General features: G+C 40.1%; 1 protein-coding gene across 1 annotated transcript; it reads right to left on the minus strand.

The window, feature by feature from the left end:
* Positions 1-387: 387 nt before the first annotated feature.
* mkrn1 (makorin, ring finger protein, 1) lies at positions 388-21,039 on the minus strand. The gene is made up of 8 exons (XM_051392039.1): positions 20,896-21,039; positions 20,056-20,187; positions 14,510-14,691; positions 12,757-12,980; positions 11,783-11,997; positions 7,287-7,397; positions 5,485-5,629; positions 388-3,213 (listed from the first exon to the last, which is right to left on the minus strand). Exons 1-8 carry the CDS (start codon positions 20,967-20,969, stop codon positions 3,001-3,003), a joined length of 1,296 nt encoding a protein of 431 aa, XP_051247999.1. The 5' UTR covers positions 20,970-21,039; the 3' UTR covers positions 388-3,000.
* Between the last annotated feature and the right edge of the window lie 1,361 nt (positions 21,040-22,400).

The raw sequence follows: 22,400 nt of genomic DNA on the forward strand, positions 1-22,400 counted from the left end.
AGTGCTTTACTAGTCAGTCCCTCCAGGAAGTTGCAATCGCCACAATTGAAGCTGCAGTTGAGAATATTTATAAAAATAACTGTGGCATATTTGTTGAAACTTTCACTATACCTGAAAGTATTACATGTGACGGATAATCTGTGAAAAATCAGGTTCCTCTGGCTCCTCCTAGTGCTCCTAATGGTATTTGCAAGAATCCATCCAACAACCAATCAGAGCCGAGAAAAATAGTTGATTGTCCGGTCTCATTCCCAGGGAGTCAAATAGATACACTTAAGGTCCCTGGGAATGAGACTCAACAACCAGCATCTTTCTATCTTTCTCAGCTCTGACTGGTTGTTTTCAAGCAGACAAGACAAGCATAAAGATTTAGAGTCCAGACAGAGCAGAGATTGATAATAAACTTTAATTTCAAGTTAAGATGGATGGCTGTGAACATAGAAAACACACATTTCAGTATAAACATATGCATTCCAATGGAGTTCAACAGGTTGAGACCAGCTATCAGAAGTCTGTGGATGAATATCTCAGCAGCAAAGCTTAATATGCATTACTCAGTTAAGCCGACAGAACAGTGAATCTACACTTCATACGGGTGTTGTGGGAAATAAAAAAAAAAGTCTCTGCTCCACGATTCTCTGCACTGCAGGTCTGCTGAAGAGTTTTTAATCACAAATGTCGACTCTGAAACCTGGTTTAGAGGAAGGGCTTGCCTTTTGGTACCGCAGGTGTTCCTGATGCTGAGATTCAGGATGGTGGAAGGGGAAAAAGATTTTTATTTTGTCCATTTGACTGAAGTAGCAGTTTACTGATGTATAATTGGATTTTTATGCAAAACTACAAGAAGTTAGATATTTAGATAGATAGATCACAGAAAGACAAAGTATCTGGAAAACCGGACATGGCTCTTAACCTTAATTGACCCTTCCTAAATCCCGCCTCTTTTTGCTCAAACCTCGGTCAGAACCTAGCTAGCATTTTGCTAACATTAGCTAATATGTCACTTTTATCTTTTAACCATCTTCAAAATGTGCCCTTTTTTCAACATAGACGAGCACATAGCATATCTAAGTAGAGAAGTTCTGACCAAGCCTTCCTCAACTGTTACTGGAACACAGACCAAGAAGGGGCAGGACTTAGGAAGCTTCAACTGCACAGTAACTTAATTCAAAGGAAGTATGTTTCTCAGACTGCTTCAATAGGTGCACAGGTGCATGTGAGAGAGGGGGTAAAAGAGGAAGGTTGGGGGTCATTTAGCCTATAGCCAATTAGCAGGTTTATCCCTAGTGCTGATCCAGGACCTGTCCTACATGGTATCAGGGCCACAGACTGTATGAAAAAAGTGGACACATCCAGTTTGGCATTTTCGTCGCCATCTTTGTTGTTTTTGGAGCCAGAAGTGACCATATATTTGGATGAGTCGTGGGGATGGAGAGAAACTAGTTTATCGTGAAAGATGCTTTAAACCTGGCCGGGCCAGGTACCATTAACATAGCTAACACTAAAGCTATCAGCCATTTTGACTGTGATATTAATTGGGATGCAAATTTTGCCCCGGAGGCTACGTCCACTTCTATACAGTCTATCATCAGAGCCCTAACTCACCATCTCTGTAACCCAGACACTTCAGTCACTGAGCAATTCATAAAATGTCTCACTGACTGCAGTGCTGCCCTGGTGGCTGGAAGTTATAGGAATTATGTTCAGTAGTATTGCTATAATATCAGTTCAGCCACAGCTAACCCTTCCTAAGACTTTAAGCCCTTTTTGCTTTGTGCTCTAATAACAGTTTAGCAAGCCTTGGTCAACTTCCTCCTTTCCTGTACAAGCTCATCTATGTTGATGAGACAATCACATTTTGATGTTGGTTAAAAAGATAAAAGGTGACTTTTATATATATATATATATATATATATATATATATATATATAAAAATCACATCTTAAGTTAACCATGGTCAAAATGTGGTTGTCTTTTCAACACAGAGTCTAGCACATAGCATAATTAAGTACAGGAAAGGAGAAAACTGACTGAGGTTCTGACCGAGGAACTGTTCAGTTCAACTGTTGGAACTGTTATTGGAGCACAGAGGAATAAGAGGCGGGAAAAGTCAGTTGGCAGCACTGAGCAGCATTTTGTAGGCTCAAATTAGTGTGCTCAAGATCAGTTTAAATCCCATGGTATTAGATATGGCTTTTTACATTATTTCTGTACCAAATGTTATGAACCCCTGGGTGCCTAAAATGTTTGAGTTGCAAAGATGGCCATCAAGGATCAGGGCTAGTGGTCACCTTGCTTTAAATTGCCACCAACCCTAAGAGCTTGCGTTCAATTATGATCCAAATTCATTCAACCCTGAAAAAAGCTAGTAAAGATTTCTAGGGGACACATTAAATACTTTGCAGTACAATATGAAAATGATTATGGTAAATGTATTAATCATCAGCACAATATAATGGCTATCATCAGCTTTAATAAAGAAAAAAAAAGGTCCGGCCTTCAAAAACCGCAAGTAAAATCTTACAACATGCCCATCACGGTTACAGTAAATGGTGCTGAGTAAGTTCGAGTGCATCCTCAGAGTCTCAGAAATACATATTAACACCTGGGTAGATGATAAACAAGTCAAACCCACACCCACAAATAAACCTGACAATGTTTATTAGCAATATTTGAAGAAAGTTATAATTTTTGTTAAATCTTATATTGAGTTCTTTTTGTCATTTTATTATTTTACCTCTTAACATGAACTGCACAAGATAGACTCACGAGGATAGATGTCTAGAAAATGTTTAGCACGAGCGCACTGACTTGTTGGATTTTTTATCTTTTTTTTAATCTTTTATGAGTTCATTTATTAATGGCCTGCTTAAAGGCACTGCCACAATACAGGGGGTGGGGGAAAAGCTACTGTCCATCACTCGCACAAGACAGTCCATTCTAGTGTCTAGTATACATATGGAGGAGGAGGGGGTGGGGCAGGGTTAGTCGTGGGAGCTGCTATAGGTAAATCTCATAGAAATCGTCCAGCTCCTCGTGAAACAAGTCCCATTCATCCTCTGAATCTGTCACCTCATCATCGGTTCCTGCCGCAAGCAGCATGAGGAGCATCTCGCTCAGCTCAAACGTCACCATCTCCTCGTCCTCGTTGTCAAAGGAATCGGTGCTTTCCCGCTCGTCGAAGATGTCCCACAGTGGCGTCCGCCTCGAGTTCTGGAGCGGGAAGGGGAGAGAGTTTTATTTTCAAACAAGAATCTATTCTGGGGATAATAACTTAATCTGATGCAGCTGTTATCAATCCTCGTCTACATAAACCCATTTCTGCCAGCAAATAATTCAATGTTAGGAATGACAACAATTAGGTTCTCACAGATTTATGGTACTAATTCAGAATTCTCATTTATTAAATCAGGATTATGAGATTAATAATTTTGACTTCCTACCTCAAAATGATGCCAAATGCCAGAATGATGTCACACTCCCACTGCCTGTATTGCTATCACAGCCTCTCTGTGGTTTGTGTACATGGCCTGTCTGCTCCGTGTGCAGCACAGTAGAGCGACTGAAACGGCTGTTTTTATCATCTATGTTGATGAATTAGGAATTTATTTCAACCAAACCAGAGTTGGTTATTGTTGGACAACAGTGAAAGACTAACTTTTGACTGTTTTGGTGACTTTTTTATTTTGTTTCTGTCCACTTTGAATGAAGTCAGAATATTACACAAGGTAATAGTTTTTTGTCTATGAGTCTGGTGGGCAGTGATAATAACATTATATTATAATATAATATTATAGCTGTTTCTGGTTAACCAAAAGGTCTCTCTCTTTAAGGATCCTTTCCATAATGTTGTCAGACGCTTTGAGCCTGTCAGTGGCAAAAACAAACACTTTTAGGAGTACCTATCTGCCGCATTTGTCACCAAACATTACCTAACATTACATGGCAGCCACTGTACTGCGCTGCGTTCTCTATTTTCTTATCTATCTTGGTAAACAAAGTATTTATATGACCAACTCATAGTTGGGGATTGTTGGAACAGTGGAAAGACAGACGGGTTTTTGGTGATGTGTGTTTCTGTCCAGTTTGAAGTATATTTTACAATTACCTGCTACATAAAATGCCTGGTTTTGTCAATGGAGTCTGGTCAGCTGTAGCGCCTATTGTTTTGGTCTGAGATTCTGGTATTAAGTCTGACATCTAGTGGCAAGTGAAAATCTCCCATCATACATCACACATCTGTTCACATTTATCATTGAAGTTTTCCCAGGTATGTCCTAATTTCATTTAACAAATGGAACCACCACTGAGTGAGCAGACAGACAGAAACCCCTGTGTAATATGATTAATGCTACTGTAATTTCCGGACTATAAGCCGCTACTTTTTCCATATGCTTTGAACCCTGCGGCTTAAACAATGATGCGGCTAATCTATACATTTTTACGGGCTAACGTCCTCCAGGGGGCGCTCTAGCAGGAAGCGCAAGAGCGAGACAGACAGGTGGAAGAGATAATGCGCCAAGGAAGACGCTAGTTTGATTGTGTTTTGAATTCATTCAGTTTGAATTCATTCAATTCATTCAGTCATTTTGCGCATCATGTACACACCTTCATCATGGAAAACACAAGAAGAAATGCACATGATGCAGCTTTTAAGTTAAAAGCAATCGATCTGGCTGTCGAAGAAGAGCTGCTGCACGTAAGCTTGGCATCAACGAATCGATGGTGAGACGTTGGAGACGGCAGCATTTATTTAATAAAAAATTTAAAAAATCTTTCTTTGTAAATATCTCATGTTACAACATGGACACCTGCGGCTTATAGACCAGTGCGGCCTATATATGTACAATTTTTTTTTCCTTCTTAAATTTAGTTGGTGTGGCTTATATTCAGGTGCGCTCAATAGTCCGGAAATTAAGGTAATCACTTTTTACTTTATTTTCACACATCAGAAAGTTGTAACTTATGTTAACTAGTTTATGCACTACTCATGTAATGATTGAAATGTTTTTGTTTTTATTCAAGTTTTTTAATGCAATTTCAACCGTCAGGTGACACATGTACCTTTATATATTCTAATTGGTGGTTAATTGGCAGGTCATTTTTGAGGTGTATATTTGTATATTTTATGCACCAATGCAACAGGTCACATTCCTCGTAGGTGTAAAAACCTACTTGGCAATAAACATAATTCTGATTCTGATTTCTTAATGTCAACACACAAACAATTTGCTAATAGAGAGCATTTAAAGCAATGTAATATTGTATTGTAGAGTTACACCTCAGAGGTGTTTCTAATTAACTTTCCAATTCCAGCAGAGGGCACTACAGTTGAGGAGGTGTTGCTACTGTTGTTATTAGACTAGCAGCCTTTGAAAACTATTGAAAGTCATGAAACTATGTTGACAGTACAAACTGTGACAATGTTGGTTGTACTAATGTATTTTTAGTAACTGCTGCTGAGATAAGTGTGTGTGATATTACCCGGTTCCTGCTGTTGGATCCAGTCTGTCTTCGCTGGGGCTGAGCTTCCTCCAGCCGTCCGTCAGGAAAGGCGTGCTTGTAAAAGCAATTTGAGCCAAAGGGGCAGGTTCCACGACCCTCGTCAAAGTATCGACATGGTTTACTCCTGGAGAAGACAAACCAGAGATTACACACAGCAAGTCAGACTGTGTCAGTGATTCAGAGCACTAAAACTGATCGATCTTTGGGTGATGGATGTTTTCTCGGTGGAGCCTTTTGTTAATTAAATAAAATGTTTCATAGTTGAAGTCTGCACTGGACTGTTTTTCTCAGTCTTGCATCCGCCCACTCCCTGCAGAGTTTCCCACCATTACCACCCACTCATGCAGATTCACCATCCCACTCTGATCCCATCCACTAGCTCCACAGCTTTCTATTCAAAACTCCATCCTGCAGAGAAAATAATGAACTTTTAATTGCTGGTACTCAACTGTTAATAAAGCACCTTAAGAAGACCAGAGGGGGATACCAAGAAGAGATTAATGGGTTAGTAAGGTACAGTATGTTGAGCCTAGAGTTTTCACTGTCATGAAGTTCTTCTTTTAACCTGGCTAGATCGCCATGGTTACTTAGGCTGCACACCTAACCTGCTCTGGAGGAGGTTATGATCAGTTTGGGATTTAATTATTTTCATGATGATACTCTCTATGATTGTTATAGATTCTCAGCTGAGGGAACATGTTATATTCAGAAAGTTGTTGAGCCATATGTTAGTAATGTAGCAGAAAGAAGCTGCTTAATTACAGTAGTGCAAACTATATGCATGGCATTGCCACGGGAACCTACACACATTGAGTTGGTGATGCAGGTTTACTTAATATTAATAGTAATAAATTGAATAGTAACATTCAAATGTTACACAGCTCATCCTCCACACACTAATAGAATAATGCAGGCACAGCACAGGATGATGTTTATAGGTTTGGTCCTGTTTGGCTGCCAAGTCTGTTTTACCCTGCTGGTATTGCAGCTAATAAGCACAGATTGGAAAACAGCTTAGTCTATTAGTATTTATCACAGATAGTATTCAATCAATAAAACTCTCACTCCGATTTGCGGAAAAACTAGAGTGATTTCCATGTATCCTACATTATGTGACAGTGGCTAACGTGCAGTTGTCACGTTAGTAATACACAATATAAATAATGATAAAAAAACAATATAAAAGAATGAACTTTCTGTATATTATTAATAATATATATTAATTTACAGTTAGCAGTTTTCTGCCGGCATTCCTCTTTTGCCTTATTTGCAGCAACAGTGTTGCTTTTTGCTGTAATAATTCTCTTATATTTTTTATAGCTCTCCATTAAAACATCCTGTTCCTCTTGACTGAAGTAGGCGTCACACGATTGGTCCATTTTATGCGGAATATGTGTAAAATGACGCACCAAACGCCGTTTTAATGGAAATGTGCACAGACCCTAATAAACCTGGTTAACCAAGACAGTTGATAAGCACTGTCTTGATACATTATCTCAGACTGAGTGAGCAACTTGCTCAGTCAGAGACTCCAACTTGCTTCAGAATGCACCACTCATTTACTCATTACAACAAAAAGAAAAATCAGGTTCGACTTTAGTGAAAACTACAAGATGCAGGATACTTCTGGATTGTGTCCCGGTTTCTTTGATTTGTTGTAGATACAAACCAGACGGTAGAAATGAGGGGTCACTGCAGTAGTGATGCTCTTATTGTTTAAGGTTTGTGTAGTGAGTGTATGGATGTGTATCCTCTGAGGTCCCTCAGTAGAGGAAATGTACCCCATGCCGTCCTTGTATTTCTGGATGAGTTTCTGCTTGTCGTCCTTATCTTCGACCCAGTACTCGCTTGGGATGACAAAGTTAGATGTGATTCGACACTCTGGGCAAGACCTGCACAAAAAACAAAACAAGTGGTAGAAAGAGTCCAAGAACATCAGAGTCAGTACGAGTATGGTTAAAGATGAGCTGTGTGGTCACTGGGGTTGGGCCGGTGTGGCATCCTGACCACATTTATCATTTGCAATATGTTGCAAATGGCTGTCAACATTTTCTTTATCAGAAAGCATTCTCTGAAATAAGGGTCTAATTGACCCTAATTGAGCTCATACATTCCCCCTACATGGTTGTTTCTAAGCCAGTGGTTTTGTGAAAAAAATATCTTTAAAAACCTTTAAAAGATTAAGACCATTATGGCAATAAGGATATGAATGAAAATTAGTAAAAACTAGGGATGCTTGATATTGGCTTTTCTGCCGATATCCGATATTCCGATATTGTCCAACTCTCAATTTCCGATACCGATATCACTCGATACCGATATAGGCAGGCTTTTTACACCAAAACTGTTAGGTAACAACAAAACATATCTCCTATTGTGTAATTAACACATTATGCCTCATTTTATTGTGATGCCCCACTGGATGCATACATAAATGCAACATGGCTTTCCAAATGTAAACACTGTCTGTGCAAAATAAGAGAACAACTTCAACTTTCATTGTATTAATACTGAAAAGAGCGCTCACACTAATCGCTAGCTACGCGCTAATCGCTAGCTAAGCACTTGCTTTGGTTAATGTGTTTAATTGTATTATGCACCTGAAGGAGTGCTAATGTAAATTCTAAGCCAATTGTTAGTTTGGTTAAGGAACAGCTCATAGCAGGGTCAAATATTTAAGGTGCATTGCACTTATTTTGTGTTAATATTAAAATCATTCAGCTTTAAATTGTTTGCTTGTTAGCCACGGTTAGCAACCAACCAGTCTAGTGTGTAGTTGTTGTTGCTATACGTCATCTAGCGCACGCCGGTAAACGTCCCATGCTGCGTTCATGCAAGCTCGGAAATGCTGAAGCCTACAGAACAAACATCGGTTATAATATACCGATTATACCGATAATTCCCGATATTAAATTTTTTTGGTGAATATCGGCCGATAATATCGGAGGGCCGATATTATCTGACATCCCTAGTAAAAACACATTAAAAGCAAGACTAAAAAAGGTTACACAAGTAATGTTAACTTTATCAATCCAATCAATTATTAATCATATTGTCAAAATCATATTGAAGACTTTTTAAGACCCTGGAGATTATTTAAATAAATATCAGTGTGGGAACTGAGTGCTGAGTTCAGCAATTTTCTGCTTTTCTGTGCTCTGAACATAATTTCTGCTTACATTTCTTTTTTTTAACCATTCATATTTGTTCCTGAGTTTTTCAGATATACTCTGAACATCATCACTGGATATCATCAGCTCAATACAACCGATGTAACAAGCTTTACTTCTGGAAGTGTTGAAATGATTAGTCCATTTATGGATCTTGATTGGGTTATTGACTGAAAATTAATCAATGGCAAATTAGATTTTGTTTCAGGGTTCCTACACATTTTCTAAATTCTATACTTTTGCAGACTCAAATGTCACAATGCTAGCTGTTTATTATGTAAATAACTGACTTTACAATCCTACTGTTAACATGTCTTTTACATTCTGACTATGTATGCTACCATTTGGACAAATAACTGCCAGAAGGTTGTAGCTCAAACTAATAAATGACCATCTCCTCACCAAACCCAATCTGTGCAGCCGTGTGTATTCAATGTATCCATGGAAATGCCAATAAACTCAGCCATAAAGGTTTCAATTCAATTCAATTCAATTCAATTCAATTCAATTTTATTTGTATAGCGCCAATTCATAACAGAAGTTATCTCAGGACACTTTTCAAATAGAGCAGGTGTAGACCGAACTCAGAAAAGATATGCTTACTTTTCTGATAACTGACTTTACTGAATAACTCATTTTATATTTTAGAAAACAGAATAGGGGCGATATTCTGGAATAACGACTATTTCTATTTCAGACCTTAATTCAGACCTGGAAACCAAAATCAAATAGCACATTTTTCTATACAGCTTAGGAACCCTGTTGTTTAAATAAAACATTAAGTGAGAGCACATATTAGACATTTGCTAGTTAAAGTTTCTCAGTTGTGTTTTGTTTCTGTCAACTAGCTGTAAATGAAAATACCTTTTAGTTTTTACACTCTGTCATTTAGACCACACAACTTTTTTGGTCATTAGTTTTGATGTTCTACAGGATATAACACAACAACACTTTACTTGATTAAAAAACATTTGACAATAATCAAAATCATTTACCATTTAACCTTAGAGCGATGGAGCATAAAAAACAAACGTAGGTTTTCCAGGGAAGAACTTCCCAAATCCCAGCCACAGGTTTTATTTAAATAATGGTCATATTGTACATACAGTGCTGTGAAAAAGTATTTGCCCCCTTACTGATTTTTTTATGTGTTTGCATATTTGTCACACTTAAATGTTTCAGATCGTCAAAGCAATTTTAATATTAGACAAAGACAACTCGAGTAAATACAAAATGCAGTTTTTAAATGATGATTTCATTTATTAAGGGAAAAAAGCTATACAAACCTACCTGGACCTATGTGAAAAAGTAATTGCCCCATCCTTGTTAAATCATGAATTAACTGTGATTAACCACATTTTTTGGAAAGCTGAGTTCAATTTCACTAGCCACAACCAGGCCTGATTACTGCTAGACATGTTGAATCAAGAAATCACTTAAATAGAACCTGTCTGACAAATGGTAAATGGACCTGTACTTGTATAGCGCCTTTCTAGTCTTCCGACCACATTCACCCTTTCACACACATTCACTCAGTGATGGCAAAGTCCATCGAACAGAAACTAACATTCATACACCGATGCACGGCATCGGAAGCAATTTGGGGTTCAGTATCTTGCTCAAGGATACTTCAACATGTGGCACCAGGGGCTGGGGATCGAACCCACAACCTTCCGATTTAGGAACGACCTGCTCTGCCTCTGAGCCACAGCCGCCCTAAGTGAAGTAGGCTAAAAAGATCTCAAAAAGCAACACATCATGCCTCGATGTAAAGAAATTTCAGAACACATGAGAAACAGAATCATTGACTATCAGTTTGGAAAGGGTTACAAAGCCATTTCTAAGGCTTTGGGACTCCAGCGAACCACAGTGAGAGCCGTTATCCACAAATGGAGAAAACTTGGAACAGTGGTGAACCTTCCCAGGGGTGGCCTGCCTACCAAAATTACTCCAAGAGTGCATCGACAACTGATCCAGGAGGTCACAAAAGAACCAAGAACAACATCTAAAGAACTGCAGGCCTCATTTGCCTCAGTTAAGGTCAGTGTTCATGACTTAACAATAAGAAAGACTGGGCAAAAATGGCATCCTTGGGAGAGCTCCAAGGCAAAAACCACTGCTGACCAAAAAGAACACAAAGACTTGCTCACAAAAACATCTCGATGATCCCCAAGACAATATTCTGGACTGACGAGAAAAGTTGAACTTTTTGGAAGGTGTGCATCCCGTTACATCTGCTGTAAAACTAATGCAGCATTTCATAGAAAGAACATCATACCAACAGTCAAACATGGTGGTGGTAGTGTGATGTTCTGGGGCTATTTGCTGCTTCAGGACCCGGAAGACTTGCCGTAATTAATGGAACCATGAATTCTGCTCTCTACCAGAAAATCCTGAAGGAGAATGTCCAACCATCAGTTTGTGACTTTAAGTTCAAGCACACTTCGGTTATGCAGCAGGACAATGATCCGAAACACACCAGCAGGTCCACCTCTGAATGGCTTAAAAAAAACTAAATGAAGGTTTTGGAGTGGCCTAGTCAAAGTCCGGACTTAAATCCAATTGAGATGCTGTGGCATGACCTTAAATAGGCTGTTCATGTTCAAAAACCCTCCAATGTGGCTGAATTAAAACAACTGCAGAGAAGAGTGGGCCAAAATTCCTCCATAGCGATGGGAAAGACGCATTGCCAGTATTCGCAAATGCTTGATTGCAGTTGTTACTGCCGAGGGTGGCACAACCGGTTTTTAGGTTTAGGGGCAATTACTTTTTCACATAGGGCCAGGTAGATTTGGATGATTTTTTCTCTTAATAAATGAAATCATCATATAAAAAACAGCATTTTGTATTTACTTGAGTTGTCTTTGGCTAATATTAAATTTGTTTGATGATCTGAAACATTTAAGTGTGACAAATATGCAAAAAAATAAGAAATCAGGAAAAGGGCAAATACTTTTTCACAGCACTGTATATGTCTCTTTTTATATTTGTATATATTGTCTCTCTTTATTATCTCCATTTATATTTTTCTATGCTCATTGTTATGCACCAAGATACCAAGGCCAATTCCTTCTATGTTAAAACCGACTTGGCAATAAGTGACTCACTTGATGATTTTGCTCTCAAACTGCTTGGCACTCCTCCACTTGCGGATGCACTTTAGACAGTAGCAGTGGCTGCAGTTGGAGAGGATGCCGAAACGGCGCTCGCTCGGGTTGGCCTTCTCGAACACCACTTCCATACACACGCCACACATCATGTCCTTGCTGCGTTGGATTGCGAATGAAATCTCCATGTCTTTCTCGTGGGCTTCGATGCATGCCTAGGGAGAGGGAACAGTTTGACCAACACACCACAACCATTTCCGCATTTAACCAGGGTTCCAATCAACTGTGGGCATCCTGTAATGTATCAGAGGAAAGGCAGCATAAAGCTGAGAGAATACAAGGCCTGTAATGATCTGACCAAATTCAGTATTCACATCAACATTCTGTCGAACAGTAAACTGAGTCAGGCTAAGCAGATAATCATGCCACCAAATTATCAAACTAAAAATAATGTGTGGCAGCTAGAGACGTGCTGATCCTTTTTTACTGTATTGTACTGTGTTCTGTCCACCACGGCCTGCCAGTGTTGCAGTGCTGCTCTCCTTTAGTGCTGCATATGAGAGTGAAAATTAAGGTTGCAACTGTGCAAGTGCCTGAGTTCTGACACATCGGTTTTAGGAGTTGCACAGTCTGCTGGCACTTCAAATTGCAGCTGCCCTACAGAAAAGTTACCACAACAACAAATCTGAAGTCTGGCCTGTCGTTAACTCCAAGTGTTAACTCTCATATGTAAAAAGGGTGACATATTTATGGAAAATAAGGGGAAAATGGTGTGCATAACAGATAGGTAGATATTCTACAGATCCGCAAAGCAGAAAGAATGAATACATTGAAAAAATACAACTGGTACAGTAAGAAGGACTAAAAAAAGAAATGTATCAATTTCTTGGATTTCTGTTTTAAATTCCAGCCAGTGTGACAGTGAATGCAGCATGGTTAATGTGCCCCCAGCAAGTTGTTTCTGTAACCCTTACCTTAGTGTGGTCTGAGCGCTGGTTGTTGTCAGTGGGGTGGAGCACCTGGAGGCCGCACATGTCACACACGTCGCCGTGGAGATAGGCACAATTGATTCCGTAGCGACACTCTCCGACAGCGGCATACGGACAGAGCTGTTTCCTTAGCTCTTTGTTATCCGGTGCTGCGTCACTGTCAAACTCCTCAATGAGGGGGACAGAGCTCTCCACCTTCACTGGTTCAGCTGCACACAGACAGTCCACCAGGACAGACGGAAATATTTTTACACACATCTATTTTGTGCCTGAAACTGTCCATGCTTACATGAATGAGGAGAATCTCATCTGAGAACACTTCTATATCTTAACCTTCCTTTCAGCACACAACTTTTTTTCCCCTTTTATGTACAGACAAAATGCAACTTAACCAACCTTTAACTTGACAAGGAAGTCAGAATTTTAACTGCTCTGCATTAAGACCATGTGACAGTGGATGAACTTTCAATACTGTGAACAGCCAAACTAAAAAGATAAAAAAGCTGATCTGAGCAACAAATCAGAATGGAGCACTGAGGCTTGCAGTTTAAACTCCCCAGCTCCTGCTCAAACCGCTATTGTACATCTTATCATGAAATCAGGCTTCTCAACTGAATTTACAGATTTTTTTTATGGTTAGTTTGATGTCCAGTTCCAGATATATACATTTATCAGGGTTCCCACTCTTTTAAAAAAAAAAATGGGGTTAGGGTTAGGGCTTTTCCAGGACTTTTTTTTTTACAAAACGGGACATCACTTGCTCACAATGGTGGTCAGCATTTATGGGACACTCTTGTGGCGAACTTGGTTTTCCCACTGTGGCCTCAGTTGAGCATAAATAACAGTCCAAATTAATTTTATTTTACAGATAATTGAACTTCTAACCTATTAGGCATATTATTATGCCTGCAGATGTGACCATCTACAGCATTTCCAAAATAGACCTGACGACCAAAATTGCTGCAAGTGGTGTGAAAAGCTCTTATCTGACATGGGAGATGAAATGATCCGGTCCGATCTGGTAAACCCACTTTCAAGTGTCATAGGGTATCCTACCAACAGTTGAGTTTCTAACAAAATACACACCTAGGTTTACAGAATCTGAATGTCAGAAAATACTATTAAAATTTTCCAGGACAACATAGATTATTTCCAGTATATTTGGTCATTGTTATCAATTTCCAGGTGTTTCCATGACTATAAAACTAATCTCTAAATTTCCAGGTTTCCCAGTTTTTCCAGGACAAGTCAGAATCCTAATTATACATTTATTTAGATAATTATCACTTTGACTTAGAAATTTAGTTTAACAGTGATCCAGTTTTATCAGCTTTTTTCCTAACTCCAAACTCTACCATCAGTCAACCTCTAGTCCACAGTGTAAGCTAGATGGCATTTATGCCTGTTGTTCAGTTGACTTTGTACGGACCACAGGAAAAAAAACGTTGTTGTCTTTTAGTTCTAGTCATCAAAATAAGAGTAATAAACAAAAGGACCTGATTTCCCGAGTCACATGTTCTTGGTCCAGTTGTTTAGTCCGCAAGAGTTCACACACAACTAAATTAACCCATCCAAATGGACAAACACACCCAAGGTTGTTTGAATTGCAAACAACAAAGTACCCTAACCACAAATTCACATGGCGTGTGAGTGGAACTGAAGCACCTCTGTATTCCACATTGATGTAGGGTTATCTTGCAGTATGAGTACCAATATCAAACTCCATGTGGTCACTCACCCCGTCCACAGTATGGCTGTCCCGGAACAAACTCGGCAGCATTGACCCAGTCTGGTGCCCCTGGGCCAGGTGTTGGCCCACTGGGTTCTGGATCAGATGGGCCAACCAGCGAGACGGAGGGCAGCGGCAGCGTCTGGGGGGTTGGCGGCTCCTCGTTCTTTGCTGGTTTACAGTGTTCAAACCTGAGGAGGCACAAGGGAGCAGGAGTGTTACAGTTTAACCATCTACTGTCCTACAGCACTAATGCAGGGAAGTTGGAACCAGAGCAATGAGCAGCTGAACGGAAGGAATACAAAAACATTATTTTAAGATGCTAAATATGCACAACCCAGGAGTTAAAAGGATACCAAGAACTCAAAAAAGGTCATTACTACACCCAATAGTAATTACTATTATATTAGAATTATTATCATATAATTACTACGCTACAATAGTGCCCAAACAGTGTATGAGTGGTGTGGAGTTGAGCATGCTGTTTTTTTTGTCTTTATAGCCTTAAAGAATTAAACAGTCAAACTGTGTTTGTCCTTACTGGCCACAGGACTGCCTCTGTTTTTTGTTGAGAAAAGCAGCATCACGGTTAGGGCAGCACAATTACTCTATTATCAAAATCAATATGGCAAATCACAGAAGCTGCAATTTTATGATAAAGGTAAAATGTGTGACAAAACAGCTTTATAATGATGTACTGTAGTGCTGTAGAGATTTCCTGGCCTACTAATCTTGTTCTCCAGATGTAAGAAAGCATGTGTGTTTGGGACAGACCCCAACAAATGTCACATCATCATGATTTAAAATTGTTTTTTAGTGAAAATTTAATTTGTGATAATTGTTAATGATAATTATAACTCCCACACTTAATCATAACACATAAGTCTGAAATGAAACGTCAAGGAAAACCCAGGTCAGTTTGAACTCAACTGAACTGTTCAGTTTCAGTAACAATAGATTCAAATTGTAAGTCACTAATGTAAAACTATTAAGTAAATCCACAGACAGACAAACACCATGGAGCTCAAAGACACTGAGCTTGCCCTTCAGTAGGTTCAGTTTGTGCAGCCCAGTACAGTGGTATTAGTCTGATAAAGCATGTAAAATACAGGACCTGGGTTCTCCTTCCTCCCCTGTCAATAATAAGAATGGAACTGGAATGTAAACTGCTATTTCCCCTGCTGGGCTGAGCAGAGGACTACAGACAACAGCTTCACTATCCGAGTGAAGGGTGTGATGTTTCAACAAAGAAAAACAGCAAACTGCTTTTCTGAATGGCCTTGGCCTGAAAGATAAAGGCTTCATGGAGGGAAAACCATGATATAATGCAGAGCTAGTCTAGAGGCTATATTTAGAACCACATCTCATGTTTTTCCCAGTTGAGAAACAGTTTTATGAGACCTTATATACGTAAGATGGAAGCAGGCTATGGGCTATGGTGTTAAGGATAAGATATTACCAAACTAAAATGCCAACCACATATGCTAGCAGTGGATATAATGATAAAACCTATATCAGTATTTTATATCGATAATACTGATAGACATCATGATATAGGACATTTTCTAGGGGTTTGACCCAGAACACTGTTGCTTTGAGGAGACAGTGCTAACCAGTGCAACCCACCGTGGGGGCCCTCTTTCTTGTTAGCCAGGATCAATATATAAAACGTTCAGGTAGCACCTTCTCATTGTTAGCCTGCGCTGACTGTTGCTTTCCCCAGTTAAAATGACAAAAGCACAGCATCAGCTGTTTTACTCAATTCTGAGAGTAATCTGACAGGTCAAAACAAAAAATGTTTTACTGTTATATAGAAAACACAGAGGAAGTTCTGAGTTTGCCTTTGTCAGGGGGGAGAGGAATGTTTTAATTAAAGCAACATTATGGAACTTTTCGACCTTAAAATGACAGATTCACTATCATTTTGATGTTACACCGAGTTGTAACAGAGCGAATGTGCCTCTGTCATTCCCACTCTGTGTTGAAGCAAGTGTGTAACACTAACTACTAACTCACTGATTAAGTCACTGATTTTGGTGAAACTGGATCATATCTTACGGAGAAAATGTTTTCTGGCTTTCCCTCTGATGTCCCTCTCTCTAGCTGCTCTGCCTCAACTCTCTGCGTTTACAGAGTTTCCCTAAAGAGACAGTAACTGCTGCCAAATGTAGCTGCTGTTAGCTAGCTAGCTTAGCCGTACTGCACCAGGGAGTGGGTGCTCAGAGCACTGGGGGAGTGTTTAGTTTACACTGGCAGCACAGGAGCTTTGGACCACTGGGAGAAGGAGGTTTTCAGGTCTGGAACGGGGAATGCCGAGGAAGCGGACAATGCTAATGACAAAAGGCGAAGAGACCTAAGCTGAGAAGAGAAAAGGAGAGAGAAGCCCTGACATGCAGGCCTTCTTGCTGTTGGACTAATCAGTAATATTAGCTCTTACTCTTCCAATTTCATCCCACAGGATAGATTTGTTTTTATGACCTTTGCTTATGCACAGTTTGTCATACTTATCACATTTCATGATGTGACATCGAAGAGTGTAGGAGTGCTTAAATGCAACTGATCTGATTGAACTATTGTCATGTAAGAATGACATTGTGTTGATGTATAAATCAAAATGACAAATATAATAGGATTCATGGTCCAGCGACGATACAGAACTGTCTGTCAGAGTCCTCAGTATAGAAAGCAACTCAACTCCATAGCTACAATAAAGCATGACTAACAGGCTGTGACAGCCTGTGCACACAGCCATACAAAAGGAAGACCTGGCCTGTTTCTCCTCCAGCCTCCTCTGTGATGGCGAGCTCCATCAGAATGCACTGGTAACCAGTCTGTTCCCGGAAAGACCCTGGAGCACTGGATGAGTGGAGAGGGGGGCTGCTGGAGCTATGCATAAATAAATGAGGAGGGTGCTGCAGCAGAATGAACCTGGGGAACCCAGCAACAGCACGGGGGGAGCTCAGAGAAAGAGAGCAGGAGGGAAACATAGTGTTATGCAATTGCCATGCAGGCTGCAGTGCACTCTGTCTGGCCCTGGGGGCTGCAGGAGAGAGAGACACAGAGGCAGAGTGAGAGAGCGAGACAGAGCACATCACAATAGACAGAGCCCAGGGAATTCAACCATAATAAACCCCCCCCAGCGAGAGGCTTTCTCTGGACTCCTAATACAGGCTGCACAGCCACACAGGGTCACAGAAATAATGAGGACACCCCCCTTACTGCATCTCCATCACAAGGATGGAGGAATGTGACTTACCACCACCACCACCACCACAGCAGCAGCAGCAGCAGCAGCTCAGTGCTATGTTCACTCTACCAACCGGCAGTAGGCTGACTATTCAAGAAAAAGGATCAAGTAAGTACGGAAGTGAATTGCCCCTGCTGCTGTTGGGGTGGTCCTCCGACTGCCTCGGTAACTATGGGGATGCTCCTGAAGCCAGACATGGAGCAGACACTGTCTGTACAAGCTGGCTGCTGCTGTCTGGGTACACTCAAGCTTGACAACATAGTGGGAGCCTAATCTGCTTCTCAAAAGGACCATATCGCTGCATGTCTGAGCCCATATTCAAAGCACGCTGCAGCCAGGGTTCCATTTCCACATGGAAAATCTCCAGACTCTCACAGCCTTTAGCTTCACATCTACATTGTTATTAGGAATGCAACTGTGGCAAATACAATCTACAGAATTCCTTCATACCCACAGCAATCAATGTATATTGTCACTTTATTTTCCCAGCTGTTCACATCAACTTAGTAGTAGGTTTTGATCATGATTATTTTTGATTAGTTTGCTACTTTTGTTGCCAGGAGACGACCAACAAATATGATGACAGGATAGTTTCATTTCAAATATAAGATTTTTAGCTAACAGGAGTTACTGTGATGAAACGCCAGATTAAGATGAAAAATAAAGCAGTTTTCAAGGAGTAAGGAGCCACTGCGTGATACCGATTTCAGTCCAGTGTGAAAATCTGCTTGTATGGATGGGAATGTTACCTCCATTAAGCAATCCATGAATGAACATCGTTTCTGCTGTTAGTCTGCACACATGTAACAATGATACAGCTGAAACTTTGAAAAACACATCCAAAACTCACAAAACAAAAAGCCAGCTTGGTGATCAGACGCAGAAACAAAACCAAATATGTTGTGTTCTAAAACCAGGGTTGGAATAATGTTGACGTCTGAGTTTAATTGTTAATTAGAGAGAATCAGTTGATGAAATTGAACATACTGTCCTTTTGGCAACCTGAAGCTATTTGCCAGAAATTCTTAGAATAATGTAAGGTTTTGTTTATTGTGTATGGATTTAAAGGACCAGTGTGTATGGTTTAGTGGCATCTCTCATTTCCATAAAAAAAAGGGGGGGAATGAATGGAAACCACATGGGAATGGGAAACAAAAAATATAAAATATTACCAACATTAGGGCTGCCCCCAATAAAATATTTTCCTAGTTGTTAGATAAAGCCAATAGTTGACAGGTCATCATCAGGTATTTAATGAGTTCAAAATTACATGCAACAATGTACCGGTGAGATGTTTCCTGAGTTACAAGGGAAAAGGTACGTTTGCAACAATCCCCTGATACTTTCGTCCCAGCTCCCACACAGGGTTTTTTTTTCTGCTACTATCCAACCAATGACAAGTGGGTCGACTAAGACTCTTCTCAATGGCTCAGTCAACTATTAGGAGGTAGCCCCAACCAACATGCTTTGTAAAATGGTAAGCAGTAGTCAATTAATTAGTCAACTGACAGATAAGAAATAGGCAATCATTTTGATAACCGATTAGCCGGACAAGTCATTTTTAAGTAAAAATGAATTGGTTCCAACCCCTCTTATATGAATATTTGCAGGTTTTTGGAAATAAAAAACACAAAACAAATGTTTTAACTTGGCATCTACAAAGGTTTTTATGGGCATTACTCACTTTATTCTGACATTTTATACATATTTTATAATAAAAAATTGTGTAAAATATTTTTAGATTAACCAATAATGAAACTAATTGTTCCATTCCTCGTCATACACAGACCAGACTTGTGTATAAGAAAGACTCTGACAAAAAAACAAGAGCGGAATTCCCCAAAACTCTCCTGCAACCGAAGTTCCCATGCATGTATTTCATCGCAACAAAGACCTATGGTTACACAGACACATGTCAAACATACACTGGTTCCACAAAGCTCAAATGCATAATACACCTTGCACCCAGCGGAGCGACAGTGTAGTGCCACAGACAAGGGATTCCGTGGACCTACATGCAGCAGCCACAGACAAACAACATGTTGACATTAGGAAGCAGCAGTCTCAGGTGTCAGATCCACTTGGGGGGCAGGCTGTAACACTTCTGAGAAGCCCTGCCGGCAAAGCTGCTGTGCTGACATTTGGCTGAGACCACTACCAGTTTTAGAAAGAACTTATAATGCAGCTCAACTGACAACTGGGACCACTTTTTTAGGCTGTAGCATCTGACTTTGAACACATCAGTTGTGTTCAAAGCTCAATTTAAATTTGTACTGAGAATGATGAATGATTTTACTTGCGTCTTTACCTGCAACGCTCCCCAAACACGCAGTTTCCCTTCTGAAAGAACTTGCAAATCATGGCTGCAGGTTTGCTGTTGGTCAGATCATGGGAATATCGACAGTTGTCTCCTTCTTTGCAAAGACCATGCATGAAATATCTGAAAATACAAAAGCAGAGGAAAGATTTCCTGTCATACTAACGGAAGTTCATCCTATATGCGCATGTCAAACTGAACGTAGTAATGTAACGTTAAGTTTAAAAAGGAGAACGACCCTTTACGTCTAAGAAAAGAGCCACTGTGTCAATGTCGTCTTTCACTTTCACATTGGCAACGCAATCAAGATAATCTTCTCACAGACACAACAAACAATTCTACTCATAACGTTAGCCGATGTCTAGTCTGGAAGAGGCACATAACAAGTGTTGTGACTGTTATGGAATTTAAATTCACCAACCGGCAAAGCTAGCTGGTGTTAACGTCGGTTAGTTATAAAGTGAAAGTGTACCGAGTGGCTGTAAACAGCTGAGATAGGTAACATTTGCGTTCAGGGTTTTATCGCTCCGTTGTATGACAGTTGTCTAACATTACAGCCTGACATTAGCGTTAGCGTTAGCTGCTCGTTGTCGAAAACGCAGCTAGCAAACTGGCCGCTAACCTGCACAGCAGCCTGCTGAGTGACAATAACACAGCCAACTTAACAACAGCAGCGCTACAGCTAACAGCTAGCTAACCAACAGCTGAGTGGAGCCGAGGAAGACGCTGTTGTCAGCCACTCGTCAGCCACCGTATCACCATTATTCTGCTGCCAAACGACAGGCGACATAGTCATCTTCGATATTTTAATGTAGGTCTGCCTTGTCTTACCTGCAGGTTACGTGTTTGGTCCAACCTCCTGTTACTGGTGAAGTCGCCGTAGACGCTACTGCTGCCTCCGCCATTGCTGTTTATGTTGAGAGGCTACGGCCGGATGTTCCGGACAGCTCCGCTCCGGCTCGGTTTCTTTCGTATAAGTACGGTTCAAGTCGGAGTTTACCGACAATCTCACGCCGGGTACTGACCACAACGGGGCGCCATTGTTACTCTTACTATGCCAAGTTGAACTATGCTTTTTTTATTTATCAAGGAAAGTAAAAAGAAGGAAGGGTCATTTCATCATAACACAACATTCTAACGCTGTTTGAAATCTGTGGGAGATATATGGAGAAGCACACTAATATCAATAAATCAATAAAGATAAGAAAACTGTACAGAAAACGGGAATGCATTAATGTAATCAAGGTAGGTCTAAATTAGAGGCCTGGTCTGGATTTTATAGAAGTTCTTTGGATGTATAAAACCTCTTAAAGCCCACCAGGTCACCCACTTGAGTGAGTTCTAAGCTGCTTTGAACAGCTACACAAATATAAATGTTAAATACGGACATGTTACACATCGTTAGATCAGTTTAATTCTCATGATGGTTCAGGACTCACCTGATCCAGCCCTAACTATAAGCTTTATCAAAGAGGAATGTCTTAAGCCTACTCTTGAATGTGGAGAGGGTGTCTGCCTCCTGAACCACAACTGGAAGCTGGTTCCACAGGAGAGGAGCTTGGTAACTGAAGGCTCTGGCTCCTGTTCTACTTTTAGAGACTATAGGAACCACAAGTAGCCCAGCATTCAGAGAACGTAGTGTTCTAGTAGGGTAATAGGGTACTATAAGCTCTTTAAGATATGGAAGGGCCTGACCATGAAGAGCTTTATAGGTGAGGAGGAGGATTTTAAATTCAATTCTACATTTTACAGGGAGCCAGTGCAGAGAAGCTAGTACAGGAGAGATGTGATCTCTTTTTCTAGTTCCTGTCAGTACTCGTGCTGCAGCGTTCTGAATTAATTGGAGCGTTTTAATGGACTTATTGGGGCAACCTGATAATAAAGAGTTGCAGTAATCCAGCCTTGAAGTAACAAATGCATGGATTAGTTTTTCTGCATCTGTCTGTGATAGTATGTGTCTAATTTTTGTAATATTACATAGATGAAAGAAGGCAGTCCTCAAGGTCTGCTTTATGTGGGAATTAAATGACATGTCCTGATCAAAGATAACTCCCAAGATTCCTGACAGTGGTGCTAGAGGCCAAGGTAATATCATCTAGAGTAACTAAATCTTTAGACAGTGAGTCTCTGAGGTTTTTTGGGGCCAAGTAGAAGAATTTCGTTTTTTTTCTGAGTTTAACATCAGAAAATTGCAGCTCATCCAAGATTTTATGTCCTTAAGACATGTTTGTAATATAGATAATTGATTAATTTAATCGGGCTTGATTGATAGATATAGCTGGGTATCATCTGCATAACAGTGAAAGTTAATAATGTTGCCTAAGGGAAGCATATAT

The sequence above is a fragment of the Dicentrarchus labrax genome, unplaced genomic scaffold (assembly GCF_905237075.1).
Source record: "Dicentrarchus labrax unplaced genomic scaffold, dlabrax2021, whole genome shotgun sequence".
NCBI lineage: Eukaryota > Metazoa > Chordata > Actinopteri > Moronidae > Dicentrarchus > Dicentrarchus labrax.

What these genes read in the sequence shown, in the direction of transcription:
- mkrn1 (XM_051392039.1), bottom strand. Translation starts at nt 20,969, where the DNA reads ATGGCGGAGGCAGCAGTAGCGTCTACGGCGACTTCACCAGTAACAGGA. An exon ending in ACCAAACACGTAACCTGCAG is followed by an intron (nt 20,188 to 20,895) that starts GTAAGACAAGGC and finishes TTGTATTTTCAG; the next exon opens with ATATTTCATGCATGGTCTTT. An exon ending in ACAGCCATACTGTGGACGGG is followed by an intron (nt 12,981 to 14,509) that starts GTGAGTGACCAC and finishes GTCTGTGTGCAG; the next exon opens with CTGAACCAGTGAAGGTGGAG.